Source organism: Heterocephalus glaber, unplaced genomic scaffold (assembly GCF_053883595.1).
Source record: "Heterocephalus glaber isolate CG9 unplaced genomic scaffold, H.glaber_assembly_v1.0 deba00001733, whole genome shotgun sequence".
NCBI lineage: Eukaryota > Metazoa > Chordata > Mammalia > Rodentia > Bathyergidae > Heterocephalus > Heterocephalus glaber.
In genome coordinates, this window is record NW_028258444.1 from 18,228,020 (window position 1) to 18,249,595 (window position 21,576).

General features: G+C 53.9%; 1 protein-coding gene across 12 annotated transcripts in view; it reads right to left on the minus strand.

Annotated features, from left to right (window-relative positions):
* Nucleotides 1-144: 144 nt before the first annotated feature.
* Nucleotides 145-21,576, minus strand: part of Kmt2d (lysine methyltransferase 2D) — a 40,491-nt gene continuing 19,059 nt past the window's right edge. For 6 of the 12 annotated variants that reach the window (XM_013079020.3, XM_013079016.3, XM_013079017.3 and 3 more), the window contains exons 32-56: nucleotides 19,760-21,568; nucleotides 19,473-19,655; nucleotides 19,261-19,397; nucleotides 17,132-19,041; nucleotides 15,696-15,819; nucleotides 15,458-15,542; nucleotides 15,288-15,354; nucleotides 14,945-15,177; nucleotides 12,013-14,844; nucleotides 11,736-11,876; nucleotides 11,447-11,614; nucleotides 11,117-11,291; nucleotides 10,079-10,154; nucleotides 9,734-9,909; nucleotides 9,483-9,613; nucleotides 8,653-8,785; nucleotides 8,449-8,576; nucleotides 7,151-8,291; nucleotides 5,627-5,763; nucleotides 5,395-5,525; nucleotides 4,858-4,905; nucleotides 3,423-3,708; nucleotides 3,172-3,245; nucleotides 2,945-3,053; nucleotides 145-2,781 (exon numbers count right to left, since the gene is read on the minus strand). In XM_013079020.3, coding sequence (XP_012934474.2) covers nucleotides 2,689-2,781; nucleotides 2,945-3,053; nucleotides 3,172-3,245; nucleotides 3,423-3,708; nucleotides 4,858-4,905; nucleotides 5,395-5,525; nucleotides 5,627-5,763; nucleotides 7,151-8,291; nucleotides 8,449-8,576; nucleotides 8,653-8,785; nucleotides 9,483-9,613; nucleotides 9,734-9,909; nucleotides 10,079-10,154; nucleotides 11,117-11,291; nucleotides 11,447-11,614; nucleotides 11,736-11,876; nucleotides 12,013-14,844; nucleotides 14,945-15,177; nucleotides 15,288-15,354; nucleotides 15,458-15,542; nucleotides 15,696-15,819; nucleotides 17,132-19,041; nucleotides 19,261-19,397; nucleotides 19,473-19,655; nucleotides 19,760-21,568 — 10,527 coding nt within the window. In that variant the 3' untranslated portion in view covers nucleotides 145-2,688. The remainder of the gene's footprint in view (nucleotides 2,782-2,944; nucleotides 3,054-3,171; nucleotides 3,246-3,422; nucleotides 3,709-4,857; nucleotides 4,906-5,394; nucleotides 5,526-5,626; nucleotides 5,764-7,150; nucleotides 8,292-8,448; nucleotides 8,577-8,652; nucleotides 8,786-9,482; nucleotides 9,614-9,733; nucleotides 9,910-10,078; nucleotides 10,155-11,116; nucleotides 11,292-11,446; nucleotides 11,615-11,735; nucleotides 11,877-12,012; nucleotides 14,845-14,944; nucleotides 15,178-15,287; nucleotides 15,355-15,457; nucleotides 15,543-15,695; nucleotides 15,820-17,131; nucleotides 19,042-19,260; nucleotides 19,398-19,472; nucleotides 19,656-19,759; nucleotides 21,569-21,576) is intronic. The other 6 variants (XM_004863045.4, XM_004863043.4, XM_004863040.4 and 3 more) reach the window with 4 other exon arrangements.

The following is a 21,576-nucleotide window of genomic DNA, read 5'->3' on the forward strand; positions in this document are numbered from 1 at the left end:
ATGATCGCTGATACAAAACATGCCAAGGACGGGGGTTGGGGGGTGAGAGGGCGTTTTAAAAAAGGGAACCATTTCATCCGTTGTTACGAAGGACCAACCTTGCTGTACAGGATACACACAACACAAAATAAAGTCTTCACGGGATTCACACTTGTCAGCGATTTATTTTTTTAAAAAGGGGGAGGGTCCTGGAGGTGAGGGTAGAAGACTGTAAAGGGGAAAAACTGAAAATTGAATATGTGCAAGTGTAAACCAACCCAAAATACAAACACGGGGTGGGCGGGGTTCTGATGCAATTATACAGGCAGGGTACTTAAAAAAAAAAAAAAAAACCAACAACCAAAATTCCAACCTTGTAGCTTGGATCTGAGTTATAGTTTATATAAAAATTAAAAACTGTATAAGGTTTCTTCACTAAATTCTACAGGACTATCGGATATCTAGCATATGCTTACAAAGTCTGCCCCGTTCCTTTCCCAATCCCAGGGCCCAAGCCCCAACCAGAGCCTGACTCACAGGAGCCAATCTCCCCTCGCTGTAGCCTAGACCTTTTGGCTCTTGGAAAAGGACCATCCAAGGGCTGTGGCTTTGGGGGCAGCAGCCCAGTCTCCCTACTGTCTGATCTAATTACAGTGGTTCCTGCAGGAGTAGGGGTGTTACTGTCTTAAACATTTGCAGCTTGAACAGTTGAGGAAGCAGCTTAAAAAAAACAAAAAACAAAAAACTCCCTACCCCCATCAATCCAAAATCCCCCAAATTCAAAACAAAACAAAAACAAACCTAAAATCACAACAGCGACCGTGCTCCCCCTTCAGCAGGCCTGCCCATTCGCCACCACCAAGCCCACCCCTACACTCCAGACATCTGATTCTTGAAAATATTAATTACAAAATGCCCTTTGCCCACAGCCCCTAGGAGAGAACTGCATATAAGCTTCATCTTCATCCCCATGGCTCCCTACCAGAGAAGAGAGAAGGGTCTGGGACCTCACCCACCCCCTACCTACTCCTACCCCCAGGAAGAGGTTCAACTGCAGCACAAGCTTGGGCAGAAAGGGGAAGGAAAAGAAGGCAGGAAACCCATCACCCTCTGGCTCCCCCTGGGGCCAGCTCACTTTTGTGCGTTATAACATAGTCCAACTATACAACAGGGTGGGAATTGCCCAGCCTCTCTCTATACCCCGACCTTACAGCAGTCATAGCTAGGGGTGGGGAGTGCGGGGTGAGGAAAAGGGCGGTAGGTTGGGTAATGGAGGGGGCTCCCCCACAAGGGGAGTTCCATGTGTCCACCCCACACCCCCCTACCATTTATAAACTGGTTTTGTAAAAAGAAAATAGATATATTTATATAGAATATATAAAGCACAAAAATTAGTAGTTTTACATTTGCTCTCCCCAGGGGGTAGGGGGAGAGGGGAGGGTTCTCACCTCCAGCCGGCTCCCCCATGCCCCACAAGACTATGTACAATCCCATGTATAAATAGATAAATACCCCCCACCCTCCCCGCGCTGACACTAAGCTCCCCATCCCCACATCACCACCCCTTCCCACCAGACCAGCAGCAGTTTGGTGACTGAGGGAAAGTGGGAGCTCCGGGCCACACCCTGCCTCACTGGGTATGGGCATGCCACTCAGGGACAGCCCTCACCCACCCCCCACCCACCCCATCCAGGGGCTGGAGGGCAAATGGGCTCATGATGAGGTTGGGAAAACAGGAGGGAGATATCCTGGTCCTAGGTATAGCACACACCTCCTGCCCCCATGTCCAGATGGAGAAGGAAGTTCTAGAGAAACCAGGGGCCAGTCATCCCCAATCTTCATCACCATTTGCTTCAACCACCATCCCATGCCCATAATTAAAAACAAAGATGGATTTTTTGTTGTTGTTTTTTCTTCCTCCTCCTACCCCGCTCTACCCACTCAGAAGAGGGCAGTGAGGTGCGGGAGAGGGTTGGGGCAGTAGGGGGCTTGGAGAGGGTCTCACATTTCAAAACAGCAAAAAATCCAACACTTAAATGAGGTAGGTGTGGGTGCGGGGTCTCCTTGCCCGGCTTGCCCAGCTTGCCCTCCTGGGCAGCTTGATGCCTCTTTCCCGTTCATGTTGCATTTGTCAGAGTGGAAAACAAGGAAACACAACCCATAGAGAGAAAGAAACACAGAGGAGAAGAGGGAGACAGAGACAGATTGAAAGGGATGGGGGTGAGGATGGGGGCAGGACCCGGCAGGCAGGGCCAGGTGTGGGACCCGGCCTTTGGGATTGTCAAGCTTAGTCAAGTCTCTTTGCAGCCTTGAATTGGGCCAGAGAGGTCGGTGGAAGCAGCAGGGCTGTGAGGCCCAGCCACACATCCTCCTCCCTCCCTGCTGCCTCCCAGGTCCTTCTGGGTAGTTCCCGGCCCATATCCCCCTCAAACCTGAGATGCCCAATGGCTGCTTCTATCTAGCCCCTCCTGGAGCTAGGGGCAGAGATGCCAGCCTGAGGGCCGGTGGCGGGGAAGAGGGTTGTCCCTGGTGCCCAGGGTGGGCTTGGCCTAGGGCCCTCTAGCCCAGCCTCTTGCTCCAGGGGCTCCGGTCAGCCGGCAGCCCCAGCCCTGGGTCCTGGCTCTGGCTGCTACCTCTCTTCCCCCTCATCCCTTTCAGGGAAGAGGTCGGGGGTGGGGGGACTCCCCTGCCTGGTAGCCTCAAAGCTTCTTAGTTCATCCATTTCCGACAATTCCAGGCTCCACAGTGACAGGGGATCTTGTGCTGATCATCCTCAAAATCAAACTGATAGTCATAGGTCAGCTGGAAAGAAAAGAAGGCACAATCAAAACTTGCCCCCAGAGGAGAGGGGCACAGGCTGATCTATGAGTACTGGCATCAAAACTCAGCTCCTGGGGAATGAATGGCAGAGAAGGAGGTAAGAAGGAGGAGTGGTTTTGTTACTCTCGCAGATGTTTCCTCTTACCTCCTCTCCTTTGGGGATTCGCCGGCTGGAGATGATGATGATTTTGTCCTCCTTGTCAAATGTCACAACTTCCGCCACACAGTTAGGGGCACAGGAATGGTTAATGTACCTGGGAAGTGAGATAAGCAGTAATGCCAAGCAAATGGGTGGAGACAATTTTACTTTTTTGTTGGCCTATGCCCAGAGGGCCACCCACAAGGACCTTAAATCACTCCTTTCTCTCTTACCTAGCAGGGCCTCCGGTCAATGTAGCATCAATCACATGTTCATTGTTTATTCGGAACATGTAAATGCCTCGGTTCTAGAAAGGCAGAGGTTGCACAAAAAGGGACAAGAGTATCAGACACCAGACTTAAGCTTTGGGCTTATATGGCACACCTCCCTCCCCCAGCCGTCTGCCCCTCTAGACCCAAAATTGCCCCTTGTTCCTTGGCTGAGTGTGGACCACGCACCACAATGGACCTCGGCCAGCCCATACCTGCTCCTCATAGATTTTCTCCCGCCTATTGGCCACCTCATTACGAATAATGGTGCCAATGTACTCGATGACCATTGTGTGCTTTTCTAGGTCCTTGGCTGCATAGAGCCCCAGGCCCTGGATACGGGAGCGAGCCAGATACACGTTGTTCTTCCACTCGGTACGCAGGCGCCGGTACTGAGATGACTTGGAGTGCACAAACTGCTTGCTGTACGGGGTGTTGGTTTCGCCTGTGAAGGTGCTCTGATATGCCTTAGACATGCTGGTGCTGTTCAGGGTATGGGGCCTGGGAGGTGATACAGTCCATGACAAGGCAGCTCGCCCTCATAACAAGCACCACCCACCTCCTCCCCGGGATGTGCAATATGCCATTTAGGGGCATATACTGCCAGCAAGCACTGGAAGTGCTGCTTCAGGAGTAGAGTGGAGGCACCTGGGTCTCAACTCTGGAGAGGCAGCAACTATCTATGGGGACCCTTCTGACACTCTGGGTGGCAGACAGGCCAGGATGGGAGGGCAAATATGGAGGGAAGGGGGGCACCGATTCCCCTACACTGAGCCTGCTCTCCCATCTCCTTTCTCCCAGCCTCCTGCCAAACCATACAAAAGGCCATGCTCCTCTGGGAGGTCTTCCCCCAAGCAGCCTAGGCCTACAATTTAAGCTGATGGTTTGCTCAAATGTCTGAGTCCTACGTCCTGCACATACTGGATGCCCTGAAAACAGGAGCTGTGTCTACCACAGTGGGCTGGATTTGAATTAAAACCGGCTGTGAATTCACAGCCTAAAGGTGATATCCTTGCCTTTCTTCAGACTGTCCCATTCTCTGACATAAGATCGGCCTCTGCGCAGATGGCTCAGTGCAGGGGAATGACTGCTGCCTGGCGGGATGCCTTTTACCACCCTAGGGCATCAGTCAAATTCTTGCCCATCCCAGAGCAGTGGTTTTCAAACGTTTGGGTTCTTCATTTAACATTTTTTTTTTCTTTGACAAAATGTTGACTGAACTCCAATCCATAAGCTATGTGAAAAAGGAATTCTGGTAGAATCCAATATGGGGAAGATGGAATTAAGCATGGGGAGGGCTAAGTTCTGCCCCTCAGTTTATGTGTTCAGGTCTTTTGGAACGCATGGACTCACAGTTTGAAAACCACTGTTGTAGAGCATCAAGGACTAGGGCTGACTAGGGGTAGTCTCTGACGCTCTACGGCAGCAGCCTAGGAGCTACCACAGGCCTTCAAGAAATCCCTGCTACCATGGATTCTGCCTCCCTCTACCCAAGGTCAGGCTACTGTGGTCCACAGAAAGAACAGTGACCCACAAGTCAAGAGGTAAGGGTCCGGTCCCAGCTATGTGACCTTTGTCTAGTCACGTAGGCTTTCTGTGCCTCAGTTTTCTCAGCTGTGAAATGGGGGTCATACCACCTGCCCTACCTACCTCATAAGGTTGTTGTGAGGATCAAATGAGATAATGGATGTGAAAACGCTTTGAAAAAAAAAGTATAAAGTGCTATACAAATGTAAGGTTTTATTATTTTCCTATTATATTTCTAATTATTTATTTTTGACACCAACTCAGCCTCGGGAAGGGAAGGTGACCCTAGCACTCATAGGGTATCTGAGGTTTGGGAGAATCACAGGCCCCCCTGAAAGCAACACAGAAGTGACCGGGCCACTTACATAGTTCATAAAATTTCACCCATAGCCTGTCTACCCAGACTTTCCCCAGTAGCCATTCCCAGGGTGCCCAAGACAACTCTGTCCTACAGCCCTGGTCAACCCCATATACCTGAACAGACTGCAGAGGAGGAAAGGGATACCTCAGTGATACCTGCACACCCTCTAAACAGGTCTGAGTGAACCCCTGGTTTTTTGGAAGGAACTCTGATCTGTATCCCAAACCCTCATAAGGTGCCCAGCGGATCTCTACCAACACCCATAACCGCAGCCCATGGCCCCAGCTTCACAAGCTCACCGTTTGTAGTGTGTGAGAATTTTGGGCTCTGATCGGGCACAGCCAGTGGGGTTGATCATGAGTGGCAGTTCCATCAGGGGGTGGCGCCCATAGCGGAATAAATAGTTTTGACAGCTCTCCACCCCAGGCAGCTGCAGGCACAGGCAGTTCTCTCCTTAGCCTGAGCTCCTGTGGGGCCCAGCCAAGGTTTCCAGTGCCCACCTAGCCCTCCAGCTCCCAGCCCCTTGCTTACTGATTCAGCTATGCGAAGCACAGCATGCACTGTCAGCCCGAAGAGCTCCTCGCCCTTCAGGTACTCAGGGAAGAGTCGCAGCATATCAGCCTCTTTTCTCATGGCAGCCACTGGCTCAATGATGTGATTCCACACAGCTAGAAAGCAAAACGTAGCCGTTAGTGGAAGCCTCTGATCATCGACCTACACACCTTAGCCCCATTCCTGAGATGCAGTTGTTTTCTATGGTCTTTACCCCACCCTGTCATGAAGGTGTGTGGATCTTCAAAACCCTTGCCTGGCTTCCTAGTCCCATTCTCTTTCACGAAGCCAGGTTTCAACCTGAAAGGTAATCATAGCCTGTGACAAACAAGCCCAGGTCTCAGAGACCCAGCAGAGGTCACAGTGCTTGCTGAAAGAACATGTATACTTTGCAGTTGGGAAGGATTGGATTTGGGTTCTAGCACTGGGCATGGGACCTTGAGGCAAATACTTCAATCTCTCTGCAAGACTCAATTTCTTTTTCTTTTTTTTTTAACCCCGGTACTGGGGATCGAACTCAGGACCTGTGCTTGCAAGGCAGGCGTGGAGCCACTGAAGACTCAATTTCTGTATAAATTGGGCATAATCATACTACTTATAGGGTTGCATGAACAAAATAACCTATATAAATCACTTAATTTTCGGTTACATACTAAATGTTCAATAAATACTATCTGGTCTTGTTTTTGTTTTTTGTTTTTTTTAATACTGGGTATTGAACTCAGGACCTTGTGCTTGCCAGGCAGGTGCAATGCCACTGAGCTACATCCCTGGCCTCTTCTTGTTATTTTTAATATTAACACAAAAACCAAGATCAAGAGAATTTTATATAGAGAAAAACAAACACAAGAAAGTTATGATCAGGTTGGGTACACCAGATGATGGGGTCTCTAAACTGAATCTTTTAGTTCCACTGATAGGAAAATCAGCTAGAATATGTGAAATCAGACAAGCAAGAAAAGAAAAAATTGTTTTGAGACAGAGTCTCACTATATGGTCCAAGCTGGCCTTGAACTTGCTACGTAGCCCAGGCTGGCCTCAAATTCACGATCCTCTTGCCTTAGCCTCCGAAGTCCTGAGATTACAAGCATGTACCACCATGCCTGGCGCAAGCAAAATATTTTCAATTACAAAGGAATTTAAGGTAACTGAGAGGGTGAAACATATTACCTGAGTGCCCCCCCCCCCATCCCATAGTACTGGGGACTGAATCCATGGCCTTCACATCAAGCTACATCCCCAGCCCTTTTTTATTTTTTGTGACAGGGTCTCCCTAAGTCATTAAGTTGCTCAGGCTGGACTCAAACTTGCAATCTTCCTACCTCAGCCTCTCTGAGTGCTGGGATTATAGGTATGTACCACCTCATCCAGCTTCTCTAGGATTTTCAAGAGACTACCCTAAGGTGCGGCAGGATTATTCACAGGGAGGGTACTGACGTTACAAAGTGACCCTGGGGAGAAACTTGCTCAGGTTACCAATTCAAGGGTCCAATGCTCACTCACCCTGTGGAGAGGCATCAGTGAAAACCAAGTCCTCCAGGCCCTGCTCCATGACTTTGATGACAAACTCTGGCCGCCCATTGTTCTCTCCAATGGAGCAGCGGTAGCAGCATCGGCGGTTGTTGGTACGGAGGCTCCAGTAGATGCGTGTGGCCTCGTAGCCCACAGGATAGAGGGCAGTGGCACTGTGGAAGTCAGCCATCTGGTGAGGGAGCAGCTGTCCAATGGCGTGGAACACAAGGCCCCCCACACGGAACATGTGCAGCCGTTCTCCCCGCTGGATGATGCTGGCAATCTGTTTCACTTCATCCCTCTCAATGTAGACCCGCCGGAAGACAGCAAATGAACTCAGTTCTTGCTCACAGGGCCCCTTGATCTTATGCATTGGACACAGCATGGTCTTGTCCTTGAAGAACATACACTTGGCGCGGATAGCACAGGCAAAATGGTAGACATTGGGGCAACGCATACGATTGCAGCTGCTGGTGGCACCCGTTCGCTGGCACAGGGAGCACTTGGTTAACAGTCCTCGGTGCAAGGCAACCTCCACATTCATCAGTGCCCCGCCCTGGGTCTCATACACCTCCGTGGACCACAGGGCACAGTTGAGGTGCACCCACAGGTCCAGGTCCAGGTTCAACAGGCGGGCAGGGCCGTCAGTGGCCCCATCCCCCTCCTCATGACAGAAGCAGCAGCGCCGCATATCTCGAGGCACCTTGTCAGGTCGCAAGGCTGTGCCAAGCTGCTCCATAAACTCTGCCACTTCCCGCTCATCCTCCTGGTGCCCACTGCCCTTCTGGATGGTCAGCAGCAGCCTCAGCCGCTTCCAGCGCACTCCCTTCCACTTCTTGAGGTGAGGAGGCCGGGAATCTTCACTTTCTTCAGGGGCCCGGGCTCGGGGCTTGGGACGAGCTGACTCAGGGGATGAGGCCAGTGGCAGGGGTGAGGGCACTGGTGGCTCAGCTAAGGGTTCAACGGGGAGTTCACCTAGGGGATCGGCAGGAGGGCTGGCAGGAGAGGGTGCCAAGGGGGATGGGGGTGGGGAGGGTTCCTCCGGAGGTGGGGCCGAGAGCTGTCGCACATCCAAATTGGAGACGTTGTAGGTGTAGCTGTGCTGGGTGGGCAGCTCTGGGGCAGGGCTCTCCTAGGAGAGGGTGTCCAGGATTGTTAGTGCCATCTCCTCAGCCAACTCCCCACTCCCTTACAAGCCAGATTACACTCCCTCAAAAAGCCTCTGCCTTCTTTACCCTAGGCAGCACCTTTTTCTCCTAACACCTACCCTTTCTCTCCTCCAGGCCTACCTGTTTCAAGAGGCTCAAGATGTCTAGCTGGCTCTTGAGGGTATAGCCAGGCAACACTGCATCAAACTGTTTCAGCCAATCAGGGCCAGAGTCTGAGCTCTTGCTGCTTAGATTCTTTTCTTTCCCACCTGCAGAAGAAAGGGCTCAGAGCTCCCACCAGGACCCATGCCCTCTGATCCCAAGGCACCTTCCTGCCCCACTCACCAGGGCCCTCAGCTTCCCCTTTCTTAGGCTCAATGCCTGCACGGGCAGGGCTTTCTGGGAACAGCACCTCATAGGAGTTGGGGATCTTCATGCTTAACAGTTCTGCCACTGCCACCATCACACCATTCAGGTTCTGCCAAGGCAGGTGAAGGGATGGGAGAGACATGTCAGCTGAGTATCTGAACTTATCTCCAGCTGTGTGGGGACAAGGACAGCCTGAAGCCCCTGCTCAGGGAGTTGGTAGGTGCTACCCAGGCTACACCAGCTCTTCTCACACACCTCCTTCACAGCAGCCATTTCCAGACTGCTGCAGACACTCACAGGAACGCCACAAGCACAGAAAAACTGAGTTCAGCAAATGATGCCCAGTGTTCCCACAAGGAGATTCACTCTACATTTGTAAATTAAAAGGACTGAGGGGTCTCAGTCAAAAAACAAAACGAAACAAAATGGGTACTGTTGTTTTATTTTTTGAGACAGGGTCTCACTTTGTAGTTCAGACTAGCCTGAACTCACTATGTAGCCCAGGCTGGCCTCGAACTCCTGGTGATCCTCCTGCCTCAGCCTCCCAAGTGCTGGGATTCCAGGAGTGCACCACCACACCCAGCTCAGTACTGTTGTTTTAACTGGGTTTTTCAACTTTCTCTGACCATAAAACCCTGCTAATGCAAAAACAACAGACATTTTTTCCTTTCTCCCACCTCTAGCCTCTAGCCCCAGCTTTCACAGACAGCATGCACTCAGGAGTAGTTTTTGAAAATCACATCTGTGATCGAGTGACTATCCCCTGACCAGGGTCTCTGTCGCCTTGAGGCACCCCCAGGAAATACCTTGGCTGCAGCAGCAGAAACGGTCAGCATGACTGACACCTCACTCCCTTTGCCCTTCTCCCAAACTGTGGCAGGCAGCTTTCCAGGGACTTCCAAGTCCAGACCCCCATATGGTTTGGTATCTGGGAAAACTGCAAGAGAGAAGAGCAACTTGTGCAGTCTCAGCTGCCTCCTTCCACCACCCATCCCTGCCCTTGGCTTCTGACAACGCAGCCAAGCTGGGCCTGGCCCGTGCTCAGAGCAGTACATACCTGGGATGCTGGCCCGAGGAATGATAGGGATGACAGGAGAGAGGGCCCGGTCACCCTGTTCCCCCCTGCCTGAACCCAGGTGAGGGAAACGAGGGGCCTCCTCTCCCAGGATGCTCTCAGGGGATGAAGCTGGTACAATACTGTCAGGAGAGTCACTATCCTCATCACTTTCCATCCTGTGGGCCAAAGGTAGACATCATTGGTATAGCTCAGTGAATTCTCCCTCCCAAATCTAGAGACCACCAGGTATCACGCCCTTACTCGAAATCTGCCACTGGCCAAGAGAAAATAGGGCAACCTGCCCCATACTCCCATGCTCCACCACCAATTTCAGCCCCACCTCACCTGACATCCTCAATCTGATTGTGAGGGGGTGTGGGCAAGGCAGCCAGCAGGTCTAGACTCTTCACCTCTGAAGCATCTAAGGGACGGGTAGGAAGAAGTCAGGGTGAAGATGGCCAAAGCAGATGGAGATTTCTCCCCACAATTTCAGGCCCAACTAGCATGAGACCTCAGCTTAGCTATTATGATTCCACTCACCTCCGAATTTGGGGCAGACATTTATTGACCCTTTCCATGTGCCAAACACTGGAATTTAGGTACATTCTTTTTAAATAATCTTTTAACAACTCCACTAGCTCAATTTTTAAATTTTCTTCCACTCTCTTTTTTTTCTTCAGTGCTAGGGACTAAATCTAGGGAGTGATCTCCCATCTTTTTTATTTTTTATTTTTTGAGGCAAGGTCTCACTAAGCAGTTCAGGCTTCCCATGAACTGACTTTGTAGCCCAAGCTGGTCTTGAACTTGTGGCAATCCTCCTGCCTCAGCCTCCTGAATGCTGGGATTACAGGTGTGCACCACCACGCCCGGCTTTTTCTTATTTTGAGACAGGGCCTCACTAAGTTGTCCAGGCTGGACTGAAACTTGCCATCCTTCTGCCTTAACCTCCTTAGTAGCCGGGTTTATAGGCATGGGTTTATAATCACTGATGAATATTAAATACCCAATTTAAGAGGGGAATCTGAGGCTCACATAAGCCAATCAAATCACTTGTCTGAAGTAATGCAGCTAAATATATACAGGTACCAGAGTTCAAATCTAGATCGGACTGTAGCGCTATACTCACGAAAGCTGGACTGCTTGTTCTACACAGAGCTTTGCTCAGATTCTCCCTGCAACTAAGCTCCCCTATTGCTTTGGCAACAGATTCCAGAAGCCCATCCTTGTCCCCAGCAAATCGATCCTGAAGAGGTCCTTCCCACCCAGCCAGCCTGTCCTGCAGTGGCACAGTAGCATACAACCCACTTGCTTCTTACACTGTGAGGCAGGCTACCCTAACTGCTTGGACCCAGGCCCCTGAATGCCACTGGGAAAGGAAGTCACCTCTTCGCTTACCACCCCTCAATGTCCCTTCAGTGTCCCTGGCAGAGGCTGGATCCTTGGGGTGCTCCCCCAGATCTTCGGAGGGAGTCACGCCATTCACCATCTTCTGCTGCACCGACGGGGGCGGGGTGGGGGGCAGCGACGAGGGTGGTGTCGGCGGGTTACTCAGGTTATTCTGAGGGGTGGGGTGGGTGTTGTGTACAAAATGGCATAGGGACACTTATGTAATCTCCTGGTCCCACACTAGTCAGCAATTCCCTCCAGTTTTCCACCCGTTTCCACCTCCCTAAGAACTTCATTATTCCCAAAAGATATTGCCATTTTTCTGACCTTGGTAAGCAGCTGGGAGTAGTAGTCAGGGCCAGTGGGCAGTGCCCCACTTCCAAAGGCCCCTCTCAGCTGGCTCTGCCCACTGATTTGGCAGCCACTGCCAAAGGGAGCAAAGAGGCTAAAGTTGGCGGTGATGGTAGGCTCCGTCAAGGGCAGCAGGGACAGCTCCTAAGAGGGGCAAGATGATCAAGTTGGAAACTTGCAGCGTTTGTACCTGTCATTGCACGGCTGGGGGACAGGGTGCTCCCTATCCTGGGATGGGACCAGGGGACTGGCTCCTGGGGGTCACCTGTTTCAGCTGTTTCAGCAAGGCCTCGTTGGCCCTGACCCCGTCCTCCTTCCGCAGCTTCTTTCGGGAGCTCACCAACCTGTCGCTTGCCTTCTGTACCCGCTTGGGCTTTGGTGTCAAAGGCTTCCTTGCTGCTGCATCCTAAGCCAGATAAGCCCTGTGAAGGCTGCTGCTCTCATCCTTAGAGACCTCACCCGTTGTCTGACCCAGACGTGTTTGCTCTGCTCCCGCCCTCCAGGACCCATGCTGTCTGATCCACTCTAACCAGAGTACTTACCTCCTTGTTGTTGGGGGTACCCTGTAGTTTCTGCTCCAGCCCGGCCAGCTTGCTGTCAATGTGCCCGTTGATCTCAGCTCGAAGCCCCTCAGGCCCCCGCCCAGCGCTGAGTTGCACATTCTTTGCGCGTAGAAGCTTCTGCAAGAGCAGATGCCCAGCCTCTGAGCGGGGGCCTGCCAGCAGGAGGTGGTTGCTGGTACCTGATGCCCCTACTGGTTCCCCATTGGCCTCCCTCTTCACCGCCTGGGCTCCCAGGGCACATGGCTCTTCCCGAGGCTCCTGCTTGATGCTGAGTTGGGGTGGCTCAGGTACCACCTGTCCATTCACCTGCTCCAGATGCCCAGGCACCAGGCTGCACTGCTCTGGCTTCTGGGCTTCTGCTAGGTTGTCTGGGGGGTCCCAAGGTCCCAGCCCCTTGCCAAAGAAGGTATCCGAAAGCTGGGCAGCAGCAGGTGAGACCCTCCCAGGAGGCAGCTCCAAGGTTGGCCCCTGGGGCTTTGGGGTGTCTGGATGGGTGTGGGTGAGCTGGGCACTGGGGGAAGGTAATTGTGAAGAAGGTCTCTTTGGCTCTTGGGGACTGGGTGATGGAGGTGTGGGATGGACAGGGCCAACGCCTGGTCCTGTGGATAAGGCTCCTTGTGGGGCAGAGAGCCGGAGTGGGCCCTGAGGTCGAGGTCCTGCCCCCAGCTCCTGAAGAGGGCCTGTCTGAGATCCAGTGAAGCCCCCAGGTTGAGGTTGGCAGCCCAGGAGGCCCTGGAGGGGAGTGGGTTGGGTTCCAGGCTCCTGGTAGGGTGGAGTCTGGCGTACTGCCTGACTCTGCTGCAGCTGCCGCTGCAAGAGGAGGGCCTGTAGCTGCTGCTGCTGCTGAGGGCTCAAGTGCCGCAGCTGTGGGTTTTTGGCCAGGACTCCTTGGAGCTGTGCTCGAAGCTGACCCACTGTAGGCGTGACTCCAACCCCAGGTAGACCCTGCCCAGACTGGGGGACAGGTCCTGGTTTGGGAGGCTGTGCCCCTGCATTATTCTGCATAGGCCGCTCTAGCCCAAGGGGCTGTTGGGGGCCCAGAACATTCTGGGTCATGGGCCCAGGCTGCTCCCCTAAGGAAACAGGGGGTTGGGCCAGCAGGTGGGGCATAGATGAGGCCTCAGAAGATGATCCACTGCCTATTTGCCCATGGTTTCCTACACCTGCTGAGTGGAGTAAGTTAACTTGCTGCTGTGGTTGTCCTGGGAGCCTCAAAGGTGGCTGCAGCTGCAAAGAGTTGGACTGAGGCTGGGCCTGGGGTTGGACAAGCAGAAGTTGTGAGTCCCCAGAGAGGGAGGGCTTTACCTCCCCTGGTTCCGTAGCCACTGACTCAGATGCAGGACCTACTGTTAATGGCCCTCCCTGATGTGCTGAGGGCCCCTCAGTGACCTCTGAAGGAAGAGCCGTCTCTACAGTGTTTTGTTCCTTGCCCGTCAGAAGGAGGGTTGGGCCCAGGGCTCCGGGGCTAGAAAAGTGTTGAAGAGGCTTGGCTGGCATGCCAGGGCCAAGTGTCACCTGCTGTTGCTGTTGCTGCTGAGGAGATAACAAAGTTCGACTCTGATTCAAGAGGCACATCTGCTGTTGCTGTTGCTGTTGCTGTTGCTGTTGCTGCTGCTGCTGCTGCTGCTGTTGTTGCTGCTGTTGCTGTTGCTGCTGCTGCTGCAGAAGCTGCTGCTGTAGCTGCTGCTGTTGTTGCAGGTGCTGCTGTTGCTGAAGCTGCTGCTGTTGCTGAAGCTGCTGGGGTTGCTGCTGAAGCTGCTGCTGTTGCTGTTGTAGCTGCTGCTGCTGCTGTTGTAGCTGCTGTTGCTGCTGTTGAAGTTGCTGCTGCTGGAGCTGTTGCTGCTGTAACGAGCCCAGGGTCTGAGCATTCAGTTTGGGCTGCCCACTGTGTGACATCAGGCCCTGCTGAAGATGGGAAAGCCCTGCCATGGGTCCCTGCTGTTGGTGCTGTTGTGGCTGCTGTTGTTGCTGGGCTGTGACCAGTCGATGTCCCATAAGGCCATGACCCTGCTGTGCCAGCTGGGGGGAACTCAGCACCCGGGACTGGGTCATAAGCACCTGTCTGTGAGGGCCCTGGGAGCCCAGAGCTCCAGAGTGCTGCTGCTGCAACACTGCCACCTGGGTAGGACCCAGCATGCCCTGGGGTCCCTGGGGTGGCTGAGGGGACAACTGCTGGACCAGAAGGCCCTGGTGACTGTTGGGAGGCAGAAGCCCCTGGGGTTTGGGACCCAGAGCCTGGTTTGCCTGTAAACTGGGACCCTGCTGCTGTTGCTGTTGGACTGCCACCTGTCCTAGAAGATGCTGCTGCTGTTGCTGTTGCTGCTGCTGCTGTTGCTGCTGTTGCTGCTGCAGTTTCTGGGCCAGCTGCATGCGTTGCTGCTGCAGCTGCAGCTGCCTTTCCTGTAAAAGCCTCGAGTCAGGTCCAAGGCTTCGGAGAGCAAGGTTGCCAGGGAAAAAGCCCCCTGAGGGGCCAGCTAAGGATCCAGCCCCACCAGAATGCTGCTGTTGCTGCTGCTGGGCCAGGGCTGTGTTAAGAAAAGGCCCACCAGGCTGTCCAGGTAGTGCCATACCCCCAAGAGGCAGGCGAAGACCTCCAGTTTGCCCACCCGGGGGACCCTGTGGTGGCTGCAGCCCATGGCCAGGGAGCAGCTGCCCGGGGAGCTTGGTGAGTAGCCGGGGACTCTGAGAAGGGCTGAGGGCCAGCACAGCGGAGTGTTGTTGCTGCTGCTGTTGCTGCTGTTGCTGCTGTTGCTGCTGCTTGTTTCGATATTCTGCCATGAGATTAGTGTGCTCCTTCTGCTGTTTCCGAACCTAAGTTAGATGGGTCAGAGAGGTCAGCTAGGAGCCTGCCCACCCATGCAATCCTTCATCCCTGGCTTCTGGGTGATAAGCTGAAGTTTGCTTTCCCCACCTGATCCAACTGTTTCTGGATCTTGCTCTGCTGCTCTGTAACCAGCTTGAGCTTCTCGGCATCAGCTTCTGGGAACTCACGACCTGCCTTTTTGGCAGTGCGCTGCTTGGCACACAGAGCCTTCCGAGACTTGCGATGCACACCAATCTGCTCCTCTAGCACCTTCAATTGCATCTGCAGGAGCTGCTGAGTGTGAAATAGCCACTCCTCATATTGCCGTTGGTCTGCCTCATCTGGGAGAGGAAGCAGGGTGTCAGAACCTGCAAAAGGGTAACTCTGATCTCTTTCCCTCCATAGGTCTCTAGCCACTTCCTTGCACCTTCCTCCTATGCCCCATACTCACTGATAACTCCCTGGGCAAAAGTGGGTGGGTTGGGGCGAGGTTGGGCAGGGTCACTGGCATTCCGCTCCTGTGATGAAAGAGACTGCTAAAGGGTCATTGTTCCATGCTAGGCCTTAAGAAAAGTGGACCAACAGCATAATACAAGTTCAGACTCCTCCCTAAAAACTCACCTGGCCACTCCCAGGTGCGACATGGTTCTGCAAATCACCCCCAGATCCCCCAGACAGCCTCTGGGCTAGCAGTGACACTTGCTGCCTGGAGTCCATCAAAGCATAAAGGAATAAGTGTTGGTGAAGGCAAAGTTAAAAGGCAAAAAAGTGAGTCAAGTAGTGAGGGAGGTCAAACAGGGAAGGGATATGACTGGAAAAGAAAAGAGCCAACCCTATCTATCCTAACTCCAAGACTTACCTGTTCATACCAGGTGCTACCCCAATGCTCCCCTGAGCCATCACTTTCTTGATGCCTTTCAAAGCCACCATCTTGGCCTTTGCAATGGGATCAATGATATCTTCTGCAGCAAATTTGTCCAGGTCTACAAAGGGAGGAGCTAAATGAGCTGGGCTTTGGGGGAGGTAAATGACCCATGTGACTGCTCTTTGTTCCTACACCCTAACCTCCACTAACCCATGCAAAACAATGACATGGCACAGCAGAAAGACCACTGAGCTAGGAACCAAGCAGCCTGGTGACACAGCTCTGTTAGTCAGAGGACTTGATCCTGCTTTTACTTGTAGAGTCCCAGGAAAAAGGACTCTAAATATTTGCTGCATCAGCAGATCAATTTACTTCACCTCTCTAAGCATCAGTTTATTTCTATTTGATAAAGATCACCCCTGCTCTGCCTACCTCTTGGAGCTACAGAGGACCATATGTAACGAGAATATCGGTACATTTTATAACCTAAAAAGTATTCTTCAAAGTAATCTCCTTAGTGCAACTAGTACAACTCAAGAGTCCAAGATGTGGGTACTATGGCAAAGTTTCAGATGTCAGAGCTATTAGGGACAGACAAGAATACCACCTAGAACCCACTGTCCTGTCAGTCCAGGATGTTGGGTAAAAAAAAGGAGAACTAAACAACCATCAAAATCTTTCTAACATCCTGCATTATGTATGTATCTCCACTGTTCAGAGAGCTTAACTGACTCACTTTCTAAAAGACTAGCAAAATGCATTCTAGAATTCTGAGGCAGTGAAGTACTAGTGTTCAGCTCTACCTCTGCTAACTGCTGTGTAATCTTAGACAAATACTTAACTTCCATATCTTAGTTTTCTCTTCTGTAATCAAACACAATAATTGTACCTATTTAATGAGTCTGCTGTGATGACAATGATTGTAAAGCACTCAGCATACTGCCTGGCAAATAGTAATTACTCAATAAATGTGCTGTAAGTTGAGGTTATCCTCAATATGGTCCTACTTCTTACCTCTCCACAATTATGGCAGTGCCCACTCACTACTTCATTCACTGTTCTCCAAATATACCACCCCAGGTTTCCCTACCGCTATAGCCTCAATCTTTCACTCATCCAGATTGCTTTTCCTTATACACCTGAGATCTGAACTTTCAACCTCACCACAGCTACAAAACCTTTGCTAATCAAGCTTCATTCACTTCATTCATTAATTCACCTATCTGAATGCTTCCTATATGCAAAGAACTATTCCCTCCCATCATAAAAACAACAGTGCCCTCTGCTTACGTCACTACTATACTATTTAGCCAAAACTCTGTCCTATCTCTCTTTATTAGGGCATATCTTAGGGCCCTAGCCTCAGTGCCTGTTTGGTGGTAAAATCAATCATCCCTGAGTAACTCAACCATGCCAGTAGCTGAGGTTACCTGTATCTGGGAAGAAGCTGTTGGCCAGCTGCTGCTGCATTGCTAGCTGCTGGGGCTTCATGCACATAGAAGGTGGCATGGTGCCCATGGGTTTCTGTGCTAGTACTGGCTGTGGGCTTTGCTGGGGCACCAAGCCTGCCTGCCCCCCATGTTGCCCACTTAGCATATGCCCTTGGTTGGACACCATGGCCATGGTTGGGGCCAGGCGCTGCTGGAGGGCATGAGCTGGTGGCTGGGTGGACATCAGTGGTTGGCCCAAACCTGGCTGTCGGGCACCTCCAAGACCCAGGGCAAGTTGCTGTTGGGGCCCAGCCAAACTGGGAGAAGAGCCCTCATGTGGTAAAGGGATTGCCTGGGCAGGGCCTGCTGCGGACAGTAAGGAATGTTGCTGTTGCTGTTGCTGCTGCGGCTGCGGCTGCTGCTGTTGCTGCTGTTGGGCAGGCTGGAGCTGGGCTGAAAGCTGCTGTTTCTTCTGTAGCTCCTTCTTCTCATGTTCCAACAGGTCCTCAATAAGCAGGGGCAACTCACTGGCTACTAGCGAGCTCTCCATCTTGTCGAGCTCATCCCCAGATGCTCCATGTCCACTAGGCAAGGTCAAGGCTCCACTCTCTAGCTCAAACTTCTCTAGCAGGGAAGATCCTCCTGTGCCACTCAGTGGGCTGGGGGTTAGCAGGTGAGCTGGTGGTCCTCCTGTGGCCCCAAAAGGCCCCTTCTCAGCTGTGTGCCCACTACCAGAAAATGGCCCTGTGCCCATCCGGGTGTCCCGGCTGCCCAGCACGTTCTGTCCTGGTTTTAGCCCCAGGCCAAGGGAAGTAGCCACAGGTCCTGGCTCTACCTTGGGGGTGGTAATGGTGAATTGGCAGGGGGAAGGGTGGCGCCCACCCTCCTCCACCTTGGGCTTCACCTCAGGGAGAACAGATGCCAGGCGAGGCTCAGAGGCATCAGTGGCAGGGGGAGGGCGCTCCTCAGGGCCCAACGGTCCTGGTTCCACCCCCCGAAGCAGGGCCTCCCGCTCAGCCTTCTCATTTGCTGACTCCACCAGCCTTAGGTGCTCATTGAAGATGTCCTTCTTGTCCCCAGTGTCCAGCTCAGGGTCAGTGTACGCCAGTAGGTCAAACTCATCTCCATTGAGCAGGTCATCTAGGTGGGGGTCATTGGTCTCCAGGTTTTCCAGGGTGCCCAGCTCATCATCACCCTTGGCCACATCCACACCCAGACCTAGGTGAGCAAGCTCTTCATCATCCTCTAGGGCCTTGTGGGCATCAAAATCATCATCCAGCTCAGGATCCTCACAGGGTAACTTCCCAGCTTCCAGGGCCAGGGCAGGGGGGCGGCCAAGCTCAGTGCTGGAGGGGGGCCGGGTGACCAGATCTAAGCCAGCTGTCAGTGTAGGAGCCTTGGTGTGGGATGTTGGATGGAGGCTGTTGTTCAATTCAGGAGCAGGCGGGGCTGGGGGTTTCTGTGGGGGAAGGCCTGATACTGCCAGGCCCCGAAGGCCTTCAGGAGCTAGCCGGTGGGCATCCTCGCTTATAGGGAAAAAACGGGCCCTCTGAGGGGGCCCCTGACCAGGAAACAGAGGCCCCCCAGGTCCTAGTCCTTTCTGAACATTGTGCCGCAACTCAATGAACTGGGCAGGACCAGATGGGCCAGGCACTGGCTCAGCAGGGCCTGGCAGGCGGGTGGGAATTCCTGCCAAAGGGGAGCCTAGTGCTTGGCGGCCAAGTTCAGGTCCAGCAGTTGAAGGAAAGCGAGCAGACATGGTGAGTCGCATGGAGGTTGCTGCTGTTGCCTGCTGCTGTTGCTGCTGCTGTTGCTGCTGCCATAGTTGCTGCTGTTGCTGCTGCTGTAAGGGCAGGGATCCAGGATAGGGCACTCGCTGATAGAAGGCCTGGGAGCCTCCTACCAGTTGCCTGGAAGAACACACAGTAGTCAGTGAGATATAGTCAGGCTGGAGAGCTAAAAGAGGGGCTTGGGGAAGTGAGGAAGGACAGAATTAAAGCAGTGAGGGAGGGAGAATGAGGAAGAAGAGTGATACCAGAGGATTAGTGAGAGGAAAATCAAAGGCAGCAGATAATGGTGATAAAATCTGCCCCCGTGGTTTACTCCCAGGGAATTTCCTGGAGCCTCACCGGCTATTCACATCCATAGAGGAAGGCGTGGCTGGTGGAGGTGGCCGGGCAAGTCGGTCATCACTAGGGAAGGGCCCCGGTCCCAAGATGGGGCCACCTAGCTTGCTTGGGGGTAACCCCACTAGGCTGCTCTTGTCCTAGAAGACAGAAGTGAGTGAAGGTGGAGCCACTTTTGGTATCCTGGCCCCAACACCCCTTGCCACTCTACCTACCTGCGTCCCAGTGAAAGGAGTCTGGCCTCTACTCAGCTGCTCAAAGGCAGGGCTGCTGGGCTCTGCCCCCCAGCTGCCCGGGTGCCCCAGGGCACCTGCAGCGGCCGCAGCTGTCTCCTTCTCCTGTCGAAGGGTGTTGCGCTGGATCTGCTGCCGAATCAGTAGCTCCCGGAGTCGCTGGCGCTGTGCAGAAAATAGTGAAGAGGAGTAAGGCCATTCTATTCCAACCATGGGGCTAGCATGAAGACAGCAGAGAGACAGGGGCTCCATTCCAGGATATCACCTACCTGACGTTGCTTCTCCAGTTCTGTCTGACTGAGGCTGGACATGCCTGGGTCCTGGGTACCTGGGAGTTCAGGTGCCGCCAACGAGCTACTCATTGCAGCCCCTGGATCTTCTCGCTTTTCAATCGGAGAAGTGATGCTTGCCCGTTGTGAGGCTCCATGGGACAGGAAGGGAAGGGATCCATCGGGTGCAGGTGGTGGCAGAACTGATGTGGGGCGTAGTGGGGACAGCCCGTAGCCCTCCCCTGTGGATCCGCTGCTGGGCCCCAGGGGGCTGCCCGATGGGTGGAAGTTCCCAGCAGCTGAGTAGTTTGTGCTTTGAGGCTTGCCCAAGGTGGGGCTGGGCCCAAAATGGCTGTTGATCCCATGGGGTGGAGGGAGACCAGGCTGAGGGACAGGGGGCTTTAGGGAAGGTTCCCCTACACCCTGGGGGAAAGTAAAACGCATGGGAGAGGAGGTGCCCACAAATGCACCTGTCCCAGGGGAGCGGGCAAAATTGGGGGGCTGTCCACTTGGGACCTTGGCATGGAGCTCACCCACTGGCCCCGAGGGCAGGGCTGCTGGGAAGCCCCCAGCCCCCAGTGGAGTGTGGGCTAGAGGCCCAGCCTTAAAGGCAACTTCAGGGGGCTGGGGTCGGGGTGGCTTATGCAATGGAGCAAATGGGTCTCGGGACTGAGGGCGTGAGGGTGGGCGAGAATAGGGGTCTGGGGACTGGAATCGAGGAGTAACAGGGGATGGGCAGAAAGCCTCAGTAGACAGAGGACGGGGGGTGAGTGGGGACTGGGAGCTGGACTGGGACTGAGGACTGGCTGGAACTCGGGAGAAAGGGTCAGAGGGCAGTGAGCGAGGCGGCAGGGCACAGCAGCTCTCAGGGGGTGGGGGCTGGGGTCGAGGGGTCAGTGGGGGCTGGGCATAGGGGTCAGGGTAAGGACCTGGACGAAAGATGTCTGGGTGGCTGGGAGGAGAGGGGGCCAAAGCCTGGGCAGGGGGTGGTTCCTGGGGCCGAAGACCCAGGCCTGGGCTCTGGGGCTCTACCTGAGATGCCCGAGGGGTCAAAGGAGCTTTGAAGACATCAGGTGCCTTTAACTCCAGGCCACCCAGGTGGGGGCCTGAGGAGGGTGAGTCCACAAAACCTAGGTTTGAGGGCCCATAGCTGGGAGAGGATGCCCCAAGCTCTTCCTTTTTCACCTCCAAGGCCTTCCGGGTCTCCCCGAAAGCTGGTGGTGAGAGCAGGGGCTCGGAAGCCTTGCCTCCCGCCACCCCTGGGCTCTCAGGCACAGCCAGATTGTCCAGGGAGGGGCAGCGAGGCTTGAGGAAGGGGTCAGGCGTGGAGGGCTGGTGTCGGGGGGTGCCAGGAGGAGTGGTGTGAAATTCCCCCGGCTGGCCAGTCCCAGGACGAGATGAGGCACCCAGCATAGGGGGCTGCACAGGGGCCCCAGTTGGACTGGGATAGGGAGGGTAGGTGGGTGGTGCCGCAGGGAAGCGGGGCTCCTGGGCGTAGGCTGGGGCCAGTCCAAAGGGGTCCTGCGAAGGCACTTGGGCGGGCACCTGGGGTGGGAGCTTGAGGAAGAGCTCACCGGGGGAGTCGGGGCCGGGCACTGTGCCCGCTGGCGGCTTCAGGAACCCATCCGCAGAGGTAGACAAGCCGGCGGGGGTGGTGGGACTGCCAATGAAAATGGTGGGGGCCGCAGCAGGGAGCGGACTGCCCAGTGCCCCTGGCTGGGGGGGAATGCGGAGATGGAGGGCTGGTCGATCAGTCTTACGGGCTATGTCGCCCACCTTGGTCTGCTTGTTGATCTGACTCTCAGCCTGCTACAGGG